Consider the following 17,003-nt stretch of genomic DNA (forward strand, 5'->3'; position numbering starts at 1 on the left):
AGGCGCTTCCTGAATTCCTCATAAGTAGTGGGCGAAAGCAATTGTTCTAGAACTTTAGCCCATAATGCTGCCTGATGTGAGAGAAGGTGTTCATGGTGTTTTTTCAGTTTACATCCTCTAACTGGGGAGGAAACGAAGTTCGGGTGTGAGCTTCTCTTGTGTCTGTTGGCTGAGAAGGAGAAAAGGTCAGTTATGTATTTAGGAGCTAGTCCGTATAGTACTTTAAAGCAGAGGCAAGCAAACTTAAACTTTACGCGTGCTTCCATTGGTAGCCAGTGCAACTGCCGGTAGTAAGGTGTCACGTGATCAAATTTCTTTAGTCCGAAGATTAGTCTGACCGCTGCATTTTGCATTAATTGTAAATGTCGCATATTCTTTTGGGAAATTGCTAAATAGGCGATGTTACAGTAATCAAGTTGACTTGGTACGAGGGATTGTACCAGGATTCTGAATGCTGACGTATCAAAATATGATTTGATGGATCTAAGTTTCCAGAGAGTGAAAAAAACCCTTTCTGATTAAGAAGTCCACCTGGTCTTTCATGGTTAGGCATTGATCCAGAGTTACACCCAGTATCTTCATGGTAGACTGAATTGGGTAACTAAGTTTATTGATGCATAGAGGTGTTTTGGTGTCAAGAGGGTGTGGCAAAGCAACAAAAAATTTAGTTTTTTCTAAATTAAGTTTGAGCTTGAAGTCAGTCATCCATTGCTCCATCAAGTTTATAGCTTCTGATGCTTTGGGAATAGTTTCCGTGATAGAGTTAGCAAATGGGATGATAATTGTAAAGTCATCTGCATAGCTGAATAATTTTATTTCCAGGTTGGTTAATTGCACACCCAGTGAGGACATGCAGACATTGAAAAGCAATGGGGATAGCGGCACACCGGATGGATTGCTCCAGGTATCGGAGAGATCATAACTGAAACGTACCTGATAAGTACGAGACATAAGGAAGCCACAAAACCAGTTCAACACCTCATCCCTGATACCAATAGCGTCTAGGCATTGTAGCATTTTCCCATGGTCTACTAGATCAATGGCAGAGCTCATATCAAATTGCATGATCAGGGCATTGAGGCCCTTGCTAAACAATAGACGCAGATTATCTAGGATAGCCACAATTACTGTCTCCTTACTGAATAAAAGTCTAAACCCGGATTGAGTTTCATGTAGGAGAGAGAACTGATTAAGATATTCCATCAATTGGGTATGTACCAATCCCTCCATGATTTTTACAATAAATGGAATGGATGCCTCTGGTCTGTAGTTGGTTATTAGAGCTGATGATTCTTTACTATTTTTTAGGATTGGGGTTATTATTATGTGACTACTTAGCCCATTTTTTAGGTTATGGGCTAAGTAGTGTAGTAACGATAGTTTAAATTTTAATGGCGCCGCTTTCATAATTTCCGGGGGCATGAGTCCAGAATGCAATATGATTTAGAGCATTTGTTATATAGTTTGGTAAAATTATTCCATTCTAAGTCTTGAAAGGAACTCCAGATAATATCTGCTGGTATTTCATTTCCTTGAATGTTAGCTATTTGATGATCACTGGGGTCATTTGTTGAACAGTTGTTTCTTAGGTTTTAAATTTTTGAATCGAAATGCAGTGCTAAATCATTCGCAGAGGGTGACTTAATGTTGTGTACGGGTAGAGTGTAGCGAGTGGTGTCAAATAAATTTGTGATCAAGTTGAACAGCTCTTTTGTATTGATTCCTTGTGAACCACTGCAAATTAAGTTGATTTTGGTGGAGTAGAATGCTTTACGTTTATCTTTTATCAATTGTTTTAGCTTTTTATGTTGGCTCTCCATTTGTTACGGTCTGCCAATTCTCCTGTTTTGTACCAAATTCTTTCCAGTCGTCTAGCTAGTTGTTTAATTTTTAGAAGTTCGGTGTCGAACCATTTATTATATTTATTTGCACTGCTTTTGCTATTATATTTGGGGGCAATTTTATCTAAAATGGATGCGCTGGTTGTTGTCCAGTGATCCCAGAAATCGACTCCTTCATCTACCTCCGCTTGCAGTTCATATTGTGGTCCCTCTACATCAGTGGTCTCAAACTCAAACCCTTTGTAGGGCCACATTTTGGATTTGTAGGTACTTGGAGGGCCACAGAAAAATAGTTAATGTCTTATTAAAGAAATTACAATTTTGCATGAGGTAAAACTTTATAATTTATAAATCTTTCCTTTTGGCTAAGTCTTAATAATAATATTGTAATTTATAGCTAAAGAGACATATGATCAAGAAACTGTTATTTTACTTTTGTGATTATGATAAAAATACTGAAGGGCCTCAAAATAGTACCTGGTGGGCCGCATGTGGTCCCCCGGGCCGTGAATTTCAGACCACTGTTCTACACAAAAGTAGAAGTAAGGAAGAAGAAGGGAATTGCAGGCCAGTAAGTCTGACTTCTGTGGTAAGCAAATTAATGGAAACATTTTTAAAACAGAGAATGGTGAAGTTTCTGGAATCCAGTAGATTACAGGACCAGAGGCAACATGGATTAGCTAGAGGTAGGTCTTGTCAGACAAATCTGATCAATTTCTTTGACTGGGTGACCAGAGAATTGAATAGAGGAAGTGCACTAGATGTGGTGTATTTAGATTTCAGCAAAGCCTTTGACAGTGTACCACACAGACAGCTAATAAATAAACTGAGTGCTCTTGGGACGGGCTCCAAAGAGACAGGCTGGGTCAGGAACTCGTTAGTGAAAGACGATACAGGGTAGTGGTCAATGGAGATCACTCTGAGGAAAGGGATGTGGTGTGCCTCAAGGTTCTGTTCTTGGGCCTGCTCTTTTTAACATTTTATAAGCGATATTGCTTATAAGGGCTGTCAGGTAGGATTTGCCCTTTGTGGATGATACCAAAATCTGCAATAAAGTAGACACCCCGGATAGTGTGAATGACATGAAGAAAGACCTAGCGAAGCTTGAAGAATGGTCTGAAATTTGGCAGTTAAAATTTAATGCTAAGAATTGCAAGGTCATGCATTTGGGCTGCAAAAACCCGAAGGAATGGCACAATTTATAGGGTGAAGAACTTTTGTGCACGATAGAAGAGCAGGACTTGGGTGTGATTTTATGTGATGATCTTAACGTGGACAAACAGGTTGAAAAGGTGACGACAAAAGTTAGAAGAATGCTAGGGTGCATAGGAAGATGTATGGCCAGTAGGAAAAAGGAGGTATTGTTACCCCTGTATAAGACTCTGGTGAGATCTCATTTAGAATATTGTGTTCAATTCAGGAGGCCGCACCTTCAAAAAGATATAAAAAGGATAGAGTCAATCCAGAGGAAAGCTACTAAAATGGTGCATGGTCTTCATCTTAAGGCGTATAGGGACAGACTTAAAGATCTCAATATGTATATGTTTAAATACCTATGTGGAGTAAATGCGCATGAGTCGAGTCTCTTTCAATTGAAAGGAAGCTCAGAAATGAGAGGGCATAGGATGAAGTTAAGAGGTGATAGGCTCCGGAGTAATCAAAGGAAATACTTTTTTACAGAAAGGATGGTAGATGCGTGGAACAATCTCCCGGAAGAAGTGGTGGAGACAGAGACTGTCTGAATTCAAAAGGGCCTGGGATAGGCATGTGGGATCTCTCAGAGAGAGAAAGAGATAATGGTTACTGCAGATGGGCAAACTAGATGGGCCATTTGGCCTTTATATGCCATCATGTTTCTATCTGGCTTTCAATATTAGAAATATAAGATTTTGATTATGAACATTCTGGATAGCCTAAAGGACAAATCTGTAGTTCTATCTGTAGTTACATTACATTACATTGGTGTCTTCTATCCTGCCAATACCTTTCAGTTCTAGGCAGTTTACAGAAAGAATTGGCCTGAGCATGCCCAGGGAGATTATAAGGTTGACAACGACATCACCATTCTCCTTCCTTTTGACCAACCAACATCCTCCATGACAGACACACTACACAGGACACTTGAAACAATAGCAACATGGATGAAAAATCACAAACTGAAACTGAACCCAGACAAGACAAAATTCATTCTCCTTGAAAATAATAAAACCCCAACCATAACAAATCTAGTAATAAACTCAATCACATACCACATACAACCCACTCTAAAACTTCTAGGAATGACTATAGACAGATGCTGTACCATGCAACCACAAATCAACAAAACAATACAAAAATAATTCACGGTCATGAGAAACTTAAGGCAAGTTCGAAAATTCTTCGACAGAACACAATTCCAGCTCTTGGTCTAGTCCCTAGTCCTAGGTCTTCTAGACTACTGCAACATTCTCTATCTCACCTGCCCCGCAACCATGACAAAACAACTATAAACAGTTCAAAACACAGCTCTAAGACTTATCTATTCACTGAGGAAACACGACCACATCACTGCAGCATACCTCGACTCACACTGGCTCCCAATACAAGCAAGAATACTGTTCAAATTCTACTGCCTACTATTTAAAATCATAAACGGAGACAGCCCAGCCTAACTGAACAACCACCTAATCCTAACTAATCCTAATCCTCGTTCCAGTCAGGACCCAGTGCAACCCAGTGCAGAGGGAGCCCACTCACACCAGCGGCCAGCACCCGCCGGTCAGGGCCGACCTGAGAGCCTCGTTCCAGCTCCGTTCCACCGTCGGGCGTGCGAGCTTGCTCCGCCCCCTCCCTGGACAGTCGGGAACTTGTTCTTTGAATTCAAGCCGAGGAACGGCGCTCCTCAGCTAGGGGTCCAGTCGGGTTCAGTTGGAACCCAGTGCAGAGGGAGCCCACCCGCACCAGCGCCAGCGGCCAGCTCCCGCCGGTCAGGGCCGACCTGGGAGCCTCGTTCCAGCTCCGTTCCACCGTCGTGCATGCGAGCTTGCTCCGCCCCCTCCCTGGACAGTCGGGAACTTATTCTTTAAATTCAAGCCGAGGAACTGCGCTCAGCCATTCGGTGCGCCGGCTAAGGCACGTGCCTTAGCGCGCGCCGTTACGAAGAGCCTGCGCGGCCTATTTTCAGGAGCCTACCCCCTGAACAACCCATCTCTCCAGTGTCGGGGCGAGTCAAAACCCAGCAGGAAGAACATCCTGTCCACCCTCTCCCGCTCCTCAAACAACTGACGCCTGCTACTTCGGTCTCTCCCAACATCTTACAAGATCACACCTCAAGGCGAACCGGCTGGATAACTCTGATAAGTATTTGCATGCTTATTGCATAGTCACCCTTCTACCCCTTTTCCAAACAAAGCTATCTGATCTTGGTTACTTATATACCATTATGGCCTCCTTAAATAATATTTTTACACTGTTTCTTATGTTCTATTGGTCCTGCTTCAAAAGCTGGTCAGCAGATGCTCTACACGCTATGCCTATCCCAATCCTCACCAGGCCTCGGTTTACTAATCTAGGTCCCCACATGACAGCCCATCGATATTTACACGACTGTTCCGAATGGGGCCCATTTCAAATCCCAGTTGTTCCACCTTCACGTAAACCAATCAAACCCCAGTGTAAAAAACAGCGGAAGTTGAAGAAAATTACCTACTCAGCAACTATAGACCCCCCCTCTACCAAAGGTCCAAGGCTTTTACTTAAACATTCATTCTATTAGGAACAAATCCCAGCTGGTAAAAGACTGGTTAGAGGAGACCAACCCTGACTTTCTGCTTCTAACTGAAACTTGGCTGGTCTCTGACAGTGATATCATAATACGCGACTGCCTCCCACCTGGGTTTAAAATCATTTCCCAACCAAGAAGCAGGGGAAGAGGGGGAGGTTTAGCCATTATTGTAAGAGACTCATTTGAATATTCCATCTTAGCCTCACAATCCTCAACAGAGCTTGAAATTTTCTCTTGCAAAATAACAGCAAACCAGCTAGACGACGGCTTAATCATCACACTGTTCTATATCCCACCCAAAAAATGGTCCACCGCCAAGGATAACTTCTTTGAATTTCTCCTTACCAACTCAACCGCGGGACCTTATAACCTACTGACCGGCGATCTGAACATTCACCTAGAGCAGGAAGAACAGTGCAACACCAAAGATCTTCTTTCCTTCATTGCTTCTCTAGATTTCTTCACGCCGCCCCCAGTAAAGACACATCAAAAAGGTCATCAACTTGATCTAGTAACCTTTTCCTCCAAATAATTAGTCCACCCCAAGCTCCTCTGGGATCATTCCGCTTGGTCAGACTCTCTCTGGTCAGACCACCAATTATGTAACTTCCAGTTCAACTGGCAAACAAGTCTTCCCCCATCCAAATCCAAGGCGGCAAAAAGGAATAAAAAAACAATAGCCACTAGAGGCTTGGTAAACCCTGTGGAATTCTAGTCACATTACAACATCACATCTAACCCCGACCCCAACTCCTTCTCGTTAGATTCTTGGACCAACACGAGCACGCAGATATTAAACAAAATGGCCCCCATCAAATCAAGAAAAATGAGAAACAAAGATCTGGAAGGTTGGTTCGACGCCGAGCTGGGAACAATGAAACGGGAATTATGAAAACTAGAGAGACAATGGTTGAAATCAGGTGACAGTAAGGAGAGAGCAAACTGGAGACAAAAATTAAAAAAGATTACAAAAATCTAATTACAGAAAAATGCACTAATTTCTACGCACAAAAAATTGGTTCGCCAAACAATAACACCAGAAATCTTTTTAAACTAGTCAACAATCTCTACGACATACAGTCCTTTTCCCACCCTACCTTAGACTCTCCACCATCGGCCGATGCGCTGGCTGAGTTTTTCAACAACAAAATTATCAACCTGAGATTCATCCTTTCGACCACTACAACCAATCATTCGAACTACCCAGTTGCCCAGTCGAACCTAGGATAGACATGTTCTGGAATAATTTTAACACCCCCATCTGGCTTCAATTCTGCAAATTCTATTCAAAATACGCTGACTCCTACTGCAAATTAGACTGTTGCCCACCAAACATTATGAAAGTTGCCCCAGTCTCCTTTAAAGCCAAATTACATACTTGGCTCTCCTCTCTACTACTGTCAGGCACTTTTCCCGATGCCTCAGGCCAAATTCTGATCACTCCGATCATAAAAAAACCCCAAGGAATCCATTAAGCTGACCACAAACTACAGACCCATTGCGAGCATCCCATTTTTTATAAAGCTGATGGAAGGCCTGGTTAACCAGAACTTAGTAGCTTACCTGGATAAATTCAACATACTGTACGACAACCAATCAGGTTTTCGTCTGGGGTTTAGCACGGAAACAGTTATTGCCTTTCTACTAGATTCTCTCCACAGATTATTCAGTCAGGGTACAAGCGCTCTTGTCCTGCAATTCGACTTAAGTAACGCTTTCGACCTAGTCGATCATGACATCCTACTTGAATGTCTGGAGTAAATTGGCCTTTCGGGTAATGTCCTAAAATGGTTCCAGGGTTTTTTAAGGAAACGCTCATACCAAGTTTACAGTGACAATGATCATTCCTATTGCTGGGCCAACTCATGTAGAGTCCCGCAAGGTTCCCCCCTTTCCCCTACACTATTTAACATCTACATAGCCCCATTGGGGAACCTACTGCAAAGCTTAAAAGTCATATTTTACATTTATGCAGACATCACTTTAGTTTTCCCCCTAACAAACCTATCCCCTGAAACAAAGAACCACCTGGCATTCATATTAAAGCAAATCGATCAATGGATGGCCCAATTCAAACTGAAATTCAACTAAAAAAACCCCAAATTCTTCCTAGCTAGCCTGAATGACAAACTCAAAGACTTCAATTTCCTTGAATGGTCAAGTCTATCCTATTGTCAACTCCATAAAAATTCTGGGAGTTACCCTGGACCGTCACCTTATTCTTGAAGCGCACACAGAGCTATTGATTAAAAAAGGCTTCTCAACTCTATGGAAACTTAAGAACCATCAGAAAGTACTTCAATGCAACCTCATTCCGTTTAGTGGTGCAAGCCTCCATACTAAACTTACTCGACTACTGCAACATCATTTATCTGGGATCTTTCAAGAAAACTATTCAAAGACTCCGAATCATCCAAAACTCAGCCGTCTGACTGATTTTCGGCATTAAAAAATGGGACCACATAACCCCCTATTACCAAAAACTTCACTGGCTGCCCCTGGAGGCAAGAGTCTTGTTCAAGTTTTCCTGTCTTTGTTTTAAATCTATACTTGGCTCGGCCTCCACATACCTAGTTGCACATTTCAACTCGGACTACCCCAGCAGACCTACACACAGAGTCCTTATGTTCACCCACCCATCAATAAAGGCCTGCCGATACAAAAGATACCTAGACAGAACACTTGCTTTCCAAGCAGGCCAAATGAACAACTGGCTGAGCATCTTAATAACACACGCTTCCTCCTATCTAAGTTTTAGAAAACTAGTAAAACAAACTTGTTCAACCGATTTGTATCCTAATTGCTTCCTTTGCCCTATCGCTTTACTCCATCTAATTTTTACCACGTCCTCTCATTTCCTCTCTGCTCTTGGCCTACTGGAATTGATGTCTGTCCAGTGCCCCACTCTCGCTGATTGTTTGCAGCAGGCTCCTGCTCTCTTTTTCCTGTATCCGCTTCATGTACTTTAATACCTTCTTTGTACCTATCTTCGCTGATTGTCCAGCTCCTCTTATTGTGAACCGCCTCGAACTACTATGGCTTTGGCGGTATATAAGAATAAAATTATTATTATTATTAACTACCACAACCAAAGGAGAACCCACACACCATTCACGCACCCCCCAATCAGAGACATCAAATGAAAAAAACTGTACGATGGCCTTCTAGCCACACAAGCAGCAAAACTAGACTACCAACTCTCCAATTTATTGATAACAACCCCAGACTACAAATCATTCAGAAAAGAAATAACCCTGCTATTCAAGAAATCCTTGAAGACAAACTAACACTGCAAGATTCGTCCCAGTTCTCTGAAGCAACCCGCTCTACTCTTTAATTCCTCTGGAAATGGCCAGATAACTCCTTTTGTAATCCGCCTTGAACCGCAAAGTAATGGCGGAATAAATGTAATGTAATGTAAAATCTGCTCACCTTTCTAGGCGTAAAAACTTGGCATGATCTTACTGAAATGACCAGGACGGAACCCAACACCACCAAATTCTGGAAGAAACTGAAAACTCATCTATTTGACACCTAATCACTTATCCTCTTCTCCTCCTGTATCTTCCTGCCCTCCATTGTCCTCCCTACCCTCTTCTAACCCTGTAATGCCTGTAATGTCGCCAAGAGCTTGTATAGGTATATGCGATACACAAATGGAAGAAATAAATAAAATAAATAAATGTAATAAAGTATGTGTCATTTCTAGTCTCTCACCCTGACCTGAAACAATATAAAAATCCATTTCAGGAGAAATGTAGCCAGCAGCTCCCCTCACCATATCCAGTTCCTGAAAGGTTTGCCGGCAGCATTCACAGAATCCCTTTTTTCTCTTTAGTGCAGTGGGTGCCAGTTTGAGATTCCTTTCCTCTTCCTCTCTTTCACCATGGGTGGCATGGCCCACTGGGTCTCTGGAAAAGAAAAAAAAATGGTCATTAGAAGGCTTGAAGTGTCCCACCTACCCTAAATTCAGCATGATAAGCTAGGCCTTCCCCTCCTCCTCTTCTTAGCTATTTCTATTTTCTCCCTTCCCCTTTGCCGTTAGTTTGGATTGGCTGCATTCATGCTCTTAATACAGTCCGCCTTTTTTTCCTGGATACTTTTAGAGTTCTCCATATGCATAGATTTACACAGTAAGTATTAGCTGCCATCATCTGACAAAAGTGATCTCAGGTACATAACATATAACATAAAATTTGTATACTGCAATACATTGCAATCTATGGGGTTTAACAAATTCAAGAGGAGCTGAACATCAACAGTGAGCTACAAAAATTAATTTTCTCAAAACTTCACATATAAACAATTTTACAAAAACTTCATATATAGATAAGTTTTTAACAATTTTCTAAAATTCATATAAGACGTAGAGATAAAAAATAACTGGCAAAGATCAGAATCCCAAATAGCTGCTTAATAGGACAGCAGTCGATTGTGATATCTTTTATAATGACAGTCCCTAGCCAAAGGGAAATCAGATAGTGTTGAGATTCGTGGAGAAAGTCTAAAATTAGGAAATTTAAAATGTTTTACCAAATAACCGAGAGTCAATATCCTATTGCAGACACCCTGGAAAGTAATACCATCATTAAATGTTCTAATCCTAACCTAGAACCTTCAATGGTAAAACCAGATACCATTTACAATAAAAGGAGGAAACTGGAGAAAGGAGAGACCTTTCCATCATACCTGATGTTTCCCAAATTCTAGAGAATCATATGCAGCGGAACAACCAACCAAAGAGGAGAGAAAGTCAAAATATTTCTACATCTACAAGTCAGATGCAGGAACTGTGTGTGCCCAACTCAGAGCCAGGACAGTCTGTGATCTAGATGAAAAAGTATTTTGGGGGTAGGTGGGGGAGGTAGGGAGGAAGGCTAGGGAATAGTTTCAGGAGCCACCAATGAAGGTCTAGTGTGTCTCAGAATTTTAATCCCTGTTGCCACAAGTCAAGTCAGTGCAGTTGGGTCAGGTTACCACTGTCAAGAAGTTGAGTAGAGGACAATCAAATAGAAGGGGAAAAAATAAGCCACATACCTACCCACAAATACAGCTGACATGATGAACACCCTAGGTACAGTACTTACTCGGTCTTGCCCAGTTTATGAGAGCTGGATAGGAACTTTTGTTGTTTATATGGGTTAACTCCTCTGGGTGCCAAATAATTCAGTTCAGGGAAACACTGGAATCGGTGATGGAGAGGCCTGAACAGCCTGCAAGAAACAAACAAAAAAAAAAGCAATGTGGTAAAGTCAGAACTGAGGAAGGGAACAATAATTTGGAAGCAAATTTCACAATCAACAGTATCCTGCCTCACCTGCTGGTATCTTCAATCTTCAAGAAAGGAGATTTTAATTTCATCACTGGAGAAATGAAAGGTAGGATTAGAGTGTTGGCCCCTGAATCAGCCTAGACTTACTCCTACTTCCAGCAGTCAATCCATCTAGCAGCTAAACTCACATCACTGCATTAAAAAACTCTGGACTGCACCCCTCCCTCAATATTCGTGGGGGTTAGGGGCAGAGCCGACCCACAAATATTGAAAATTCACGAATAACTTTTTGGCCGACTCTGACCCACCCCTGCCCAGGAAAAGTATCTCTCTTTCATGTCCCATTCAGATCAAATCAATTCAGGTACAGATAGTTTCCTCAATAAAACTCCTAGTTGCTACTCTTGATTCTAACTTGTCATACCATGAATAAATGAGTACAGTGGTCAGCAAATGTTTTTACAGGTTACAATTTATTCGCTCTCTATCTAAAATTTTGGATTCTTCTTTCATTAACATTCTAATACATTCAATAGTAATTTCATATCTCGATTATTGTAATTCACTTTATAAGGGCATCACCCAAAAAGAACTGAGGTTACAAATCATTCAGAACACTGCTATCAAAATCATAACTCCAAAAAATACGATCGTGTGACCCCACTGTTAATAAAAGCACATTGGTTACTAATTGGATATTCGATCACTTACAAAATTCTTCTGCTAACCTTCAAAACTCATGCCTCTAACAGACCAGAATTTATAAATAAGGATCTCATTCCCTATACTCCTTCGAGATCACTAGATCAACCTCATAGCATCTATTATCTATACCGCCTTTAAATTATATCAATACAATGTGGACATCTATCTTTTCAGTAACCGCTCTATCATTGTGGAATGCCGCTCCAATTACCTTAAGAGAAGATACATCAATGACACAATTCAAATTAAAAGCATTTTTATTCAAAGATGCTTACAACATTTAAACATCCTTATCAGGACATAATCCATATCCATAATCCCTTGGGAGAACGGTATTGAAAATTGAAGAAATGACTAAATAAATGTTAGACTGAGCTAAAGGATTTCACAATCCTTGTAAATCTCCTTGAATGTCTTGTTGACCTGAGGAGGTGGTATATAAGAATTTATAATTAAATACTGAAGATCTCTCATTCCCAAGATCTCTCTTCTTTTTAGCCTGCCTTCTGTTTTTGCCCTAATTGTTTCTTTTCTATCCAATATTGTAGTTCTCCCCCCCTATCCTATTGTTCAAGTAAATCAATATGTCACGGTTATTGTTCTTAAATGTATTGGTTATTGTAAAGCAACCCGCTAATTTTAACTGTAAAACTGCCTAGAAACTACGTATAGGCAATTTATCAAATTTTAAAATAAACCTATAAACTTTTCATGATATCCTCCATGTGCACACTGTATGACACACACACTGAAGGCCTGAACTAATTTGCCAAGATCAGCAGAATCCTGTAGAAGACAAGTGAAGAGAGTTCATGCTTACAATAAAAAAAACCTCACCTTTCAGGAACTTCACTCCAGTACCAAGGCATCTCTCCTAAATAAGTAGAAAGAATATTTGTTCAGAAAAAGACCAATGGATGCTACAGCATTGGCTAAGAAGGGTGACTTGGAAATGCCCAGTTTTTTTTGCTACGATATTGAACCACTTATGCTTTAGAAAAAGCTAGGAACCCAAAATAGTTCCCTTGAAAATGTGTACTTTTTGATCTTCTAGCACCATAGCTAGGGCTCTCCTACTAAGCTAAGAGCAACACTCCCCCTCAAGGTGGGAAGAGACCCATACTGCTCAGGCCCTTTTCCACAATCTCAGGTTGCTTGCCGCAGTGTTCATGACGGTATCCTCCTTTCCAGGAAGAAATGTTAAAAATGCAACCCTGCTAAGAGAGATTCAGTTCCGATTAATTACTTTCGTAAAAGAAAGGCACACTTCCGTGGTTCCTCGGATTTTGTTGTATTTCCTGATTTTTCCCAAAGGACCCAGGTGATCTGTAGGGATTTCTAAAGTTAAAATGGAGAACTCTTGTGCTCTGGATATCTTTTTTTCTTGAAGTTTCCCCACTTTTGTCAGATACAGTTTCAAACAGAACCGAAACAATTGGAGCAATTATTGAGTCCCCAGGAAGGGAAAACGGGAGGAAGTAGAATTTTGGAACTAGTAATGAAGCTAAGTAGAAATATGGTGTAAAACTAACCCCCTGTTTTACTAAGGTGCGCTAAGCGTTTTAGCGCGTGCTAAATGCTAACGCGTCCATAGACTAACAGGCACAAGTTAGCGTTTAGCGCATGGTTAGTGAACCTTAGTAAAAGAAGCCCTAGGTTTTGGGCTATGGTGGTGCCTCTCACTTTTGGGAGCTTAATTTCCTTTGATTATTATTCTTCTACATTTTTTTTTTAATCTCTCATCCCAATATTACTTATTAGAAATTTATTTAAGCCAGACTGATGATTGGACTTAATCTGATGCAATGATATTTTCTCTTGTATTTAAGACACGGCTTATATTTTTGTATGTAATATTGAAAATTGAAGTTTTTTTATAAATGCAACCCTTTCCTCACCCCTCTTCAGAGACTGGAGGGTTCTAGTGTACCTCTATACTGGACCCTGAGCACGTTTTCCATATTACAAACCAATACCTCAAACTTCTTTTGACTAAAGGAATTCCTTGCCTCTAGGGAGGGTTGCTTCACAAAATCCAACAGTTCTTCAGAGGAAAGAAAATTAAGGAGAAAGCCTTTTATTGAATACCATACAAGACAGCAAAAATATATAGTTCTAATAATAAAAGCAAAAATACCTTGAATGGGTCTCCAATGAATTTCAATTTGCAAGGAATTTTTTTTAAGTACAGTGCCCACAATGGAGAATGACCAGTTGGATTAATTTTGGAACCACACTCGGAATGTCTAGGTTTTTTCAGAGATAATTTGATCACTCTTGCCCTGTAGCTCACTATACTAATTATTTGAGCAATCATTCTTAAAAGAAACTAGGATATTTGAATGAAGTACCAGTTAAATAAATAAGCTTGAAGGGGGATGTAATGTTGAAAATTAAATATAGAAGAACATAAAGTTGCATCATAAGTAGAGAGAAGGCCAAACTTCTCACATCAAACCATGTTCTGATTTTTTTTGTTTGTTTGAAATGAGTCATAAAATATAGCCAGCTATGTGGAAGAACCAAAAACATCCACAGCCTTGACCTATCCTAACTTTTTGAAGACAAACCATTGGGCCCTCGAGGAGGGACTGTGACACCCCTGTTCTATAGTGTCACTCCAGATTGGCACAGATGAATGGGAAGTACCAAAGCAGTGACCATTAAGAGGAGGACTCCCTGAACCCCCGACTAAAGCATATACATCCCAAAGGCCGGATCCTGCCTTGCTTGAATATCCATACAACAGTGTCATACAAAGGAAAGTAAAGACGACCATACTGCTACACTACAAATGTCTATGGGGGGGGGGGGAAACAAAGAAACTGCCTGCCCCCCTCGTTGAGTGAGCCTTGAGGAAGGCAGGAACTTGCCTCTTCAAATCATAAGCCAACGCAACCTACTCCTTATTCCAGTGAACAATAGTGACTTTAGAAGCCACTTCCATTCTCCAACGACCTCCCAACAGAAAAAAAAGAGACTGTACAAGCAACGAAATTCCTGAATCCTTTTGATATACATACACAATACTCTCTGAACATCCAATTTCTGTTAACTGCTGTTGGTCAGGTGAGCCGCCACCATCACCCAATACTGGAAGGGACACAGTCTGGTTGACATTAAAAAAAAAAAAAAAAAAGACATTTAGCCTTTGTAAGAAAGGAGGGAACTGGACGCAGGACCACATGCTTCGTAGAGAACTTGAGGAAGGGAGCCTGCTAAGAAAAGGTCTGTAATTCAGAAACTCACTGTACAGTTGTGATGGCAACCACAAATAATGTCTTCAAGTTGAGGTCATTGAGGGCTCAGGCTCCTCAAGGCTCAAAAGGAGGCTCAAATAAGATCAACGAGACTAGACTGAGATCCCAAGTGGGCACTGGTGAATGCAGTAGAGGAAAAAGAAGGCAAATTGTCCGCAAAAAATGAACGATATTGGGATGAGTATCCAGTTACTTTCCTTAGACTACCCCTCGGAAAGCCACCAAAGCTACCACCTGGACCCACAATGACAACCAGGCTAGATCTTTCTCCAACCCGCATTGCAGAAATTCCAACGCATAACTGTCACGAACAACTTCTAGCATCTACTGATCCAAAGTTATTTGGGTTCACCCCGGATAAAACTCCTGCAGTCACTGGGAGTGGGAAGAGACAGTAGAGGAAATGTCTCCAGTGTCATGACTTACCATAGAAACATAGAATATGACGGCACAAAAGGGCCATAGCCCATCAAGTCTGCCCATTCTAATGACCCACCCCCTTGATTTTACCCCTCCTAGAGCTACCACATGTGTATCCCATTTCCTTTTTACCCCCCTAGAGATCCCACATGTGTATCCCATTTCCTTTTAAAATCTGGCACGCTGCTAGCCTCAATCACCTGAAGTGGAAATTCATTCCAATGATCGACTACCCTTTCGGTGAAGAAGAACTTCCTGGTGTCGCCATGAAATTTCCCACCCCTGATTTTCAGCGGATGCCCTCTTGTGGCCAAGGAACCTTTAAGAAAGAAAATATCATCCTCCACCTTAATACGGCCTGTGATATATTTAAACGTCTCTATCATGTCTCCTCTCTCTCTACGTTCCTCGAGTGAGTACAACCGACAACAGACCTGAAAGGAAAGAGTCCACTGAAAATACTGACCTCTGGAGTTGGAGTCCCCCTACCAGACCTATAACGATGAACCTCACATATATGCCTCCTGGCTGAAAGGCCCTTGTCTGCCCGTCTGGGCTTATCCTCTGGCAACTGATGGACTTTGGAGTCACCCAAACTCTTTGCCAAATAAAAAGGAACTCTTGAAAGGAATATGAGTGAGCTTAGACTTGGAAGCTGCATCTGCCAACCTACCACATAGTCACAAAGACTGCCTGGCAGAGACGTCTAATGCCACGCTTTTGCCAAACACAATAAATAATACATTGCATCCGAAAGATAAGAAGCTCCCACCTCAGTCATAGCTAGTTATTGATCCACTAAGACTCAGTCATCAGCCTCTCTTATCCAGAACATGTTCCACCCAACAAAAATAGACCCCAACTACCAGGCCCCACACAGATGGGATCCTAACCAACCAAGACCATTACATCAAAACTGTTTCAAAAGGGATTCTATACTCCGATCCTAAGGATACATGAGAGCAGAGCCACCATCAACCAGCACTGTACTCTTCTTAGTAATGGCAGAGACTACTGCATCCACTATAGGCAGCCACAAGGTCTCCGTTTGACTCGGGGTGGAATACAGATGCACTATGGAGCGAGCCCCCTGAAAGGGGGCAGCTGGAGATTTCCATTGCATTTGAAAACACATCCTTGATGTATTGGAAAGGATTTAAAAACCTTTCTAGTCCCCTTAAGCAGGGAGAGCCTCCTTTGGCTTCTCCTCAAAATGTAAAACTGCTGCAATCTGGTCAATGAGCTCCTCATGAGGAGTCCTCTCCCGGAGGCAGCTCATCCATGCATCCCTCTGCTGTCCCAGGATCTTCCAGGCCAGAGGGGATCAGCCCCAGAGCTATCTCTGTCATCATCAAAAAAATCATCATCATCCGCCACACCCTCCCCCTCCCAGGACAATCACTGGCACTCTGGGGGAGGATGATGAAGCTGTGATGCCAGAGAAATAGTAGGTCATAATTCAACAATTCTATTCTATAGGATCTTCAGATAGCTGTTAAGAGTATATAACTCTATAGATCCATATGATTGATTGATCCATATGATTTCATGTTCAAATTTTCTCATTTTTAATATTGTTTTTAGAAATCTTAAAAACTATAGTTAAATGACTTATCTGTAGTTGATCTCTGTCTCAGCCACACCTCTCCCAAAGGTTGTTTAATAACTTTAATGAGCAGACTCCACAGGCTCTCAAAGCTGCTGCCTGTGAAAAATCGGAGCAAAGCAGCTGAGGCACCACT

At 41.4% G+C, this 17,003-nt stretch overlaps 1 protein-coding gene across 4 annotated transcripts in view; it reads right to left on the reverse strand.

Annotated features, from left to right (window-relative positions):
• DBF4B (DBF4 zinc finger B) overlaps nt 1-17,003 on the reverse strand; it is a 65,605-nt gene that overhangs the window by 19,531 nt on the left and 29,071 nt on the right. For 3 of the 4 annotated variants that reach the window (XM_033919140.1, XM_033919139.1, XM_033919137.1), the window contains 5 exons: nt 13,558-13,625; nt 12,419-12,455; nt 10,922-10,967; nt 10,692-10,817; nt 9,383-9,515 (listed from right to left, as the gene is read on the reverse strand). In XM_033919140.1, coding sequence (XP_033775031.1) covers nt 9,383-9,515; nt 10,692-10,817; nt 10,922-10,967; nt 12,419-12,455; nt 13,558-13,625 — 410 coding nt within the window. The remainder of the gene's footprint in view (nt 1-9,382; nt 9,516-10,691; nt 10,818-10,921; nt 10,968-12,418; nt 12,456-13,557; nt 13,626-17,003) is intronic. The other variant, XM_033919138.1, reaches the window with a different exon arrangement.

This window comes from Geotrypetes seraphini, chromosome 13, assembly GCF_902459505.1.
Source record: "Geotrypetes seraphini chromosome 13, aGeoSer1.1, whole genome shotgun sequence".
Taxonomy (NCBI): Eukaryota; Metazoa; Chordata; class Amphibia; order Gymnophiona; family Dermophiidae; genus Geotrypetes; species Geotrypetes seraphini.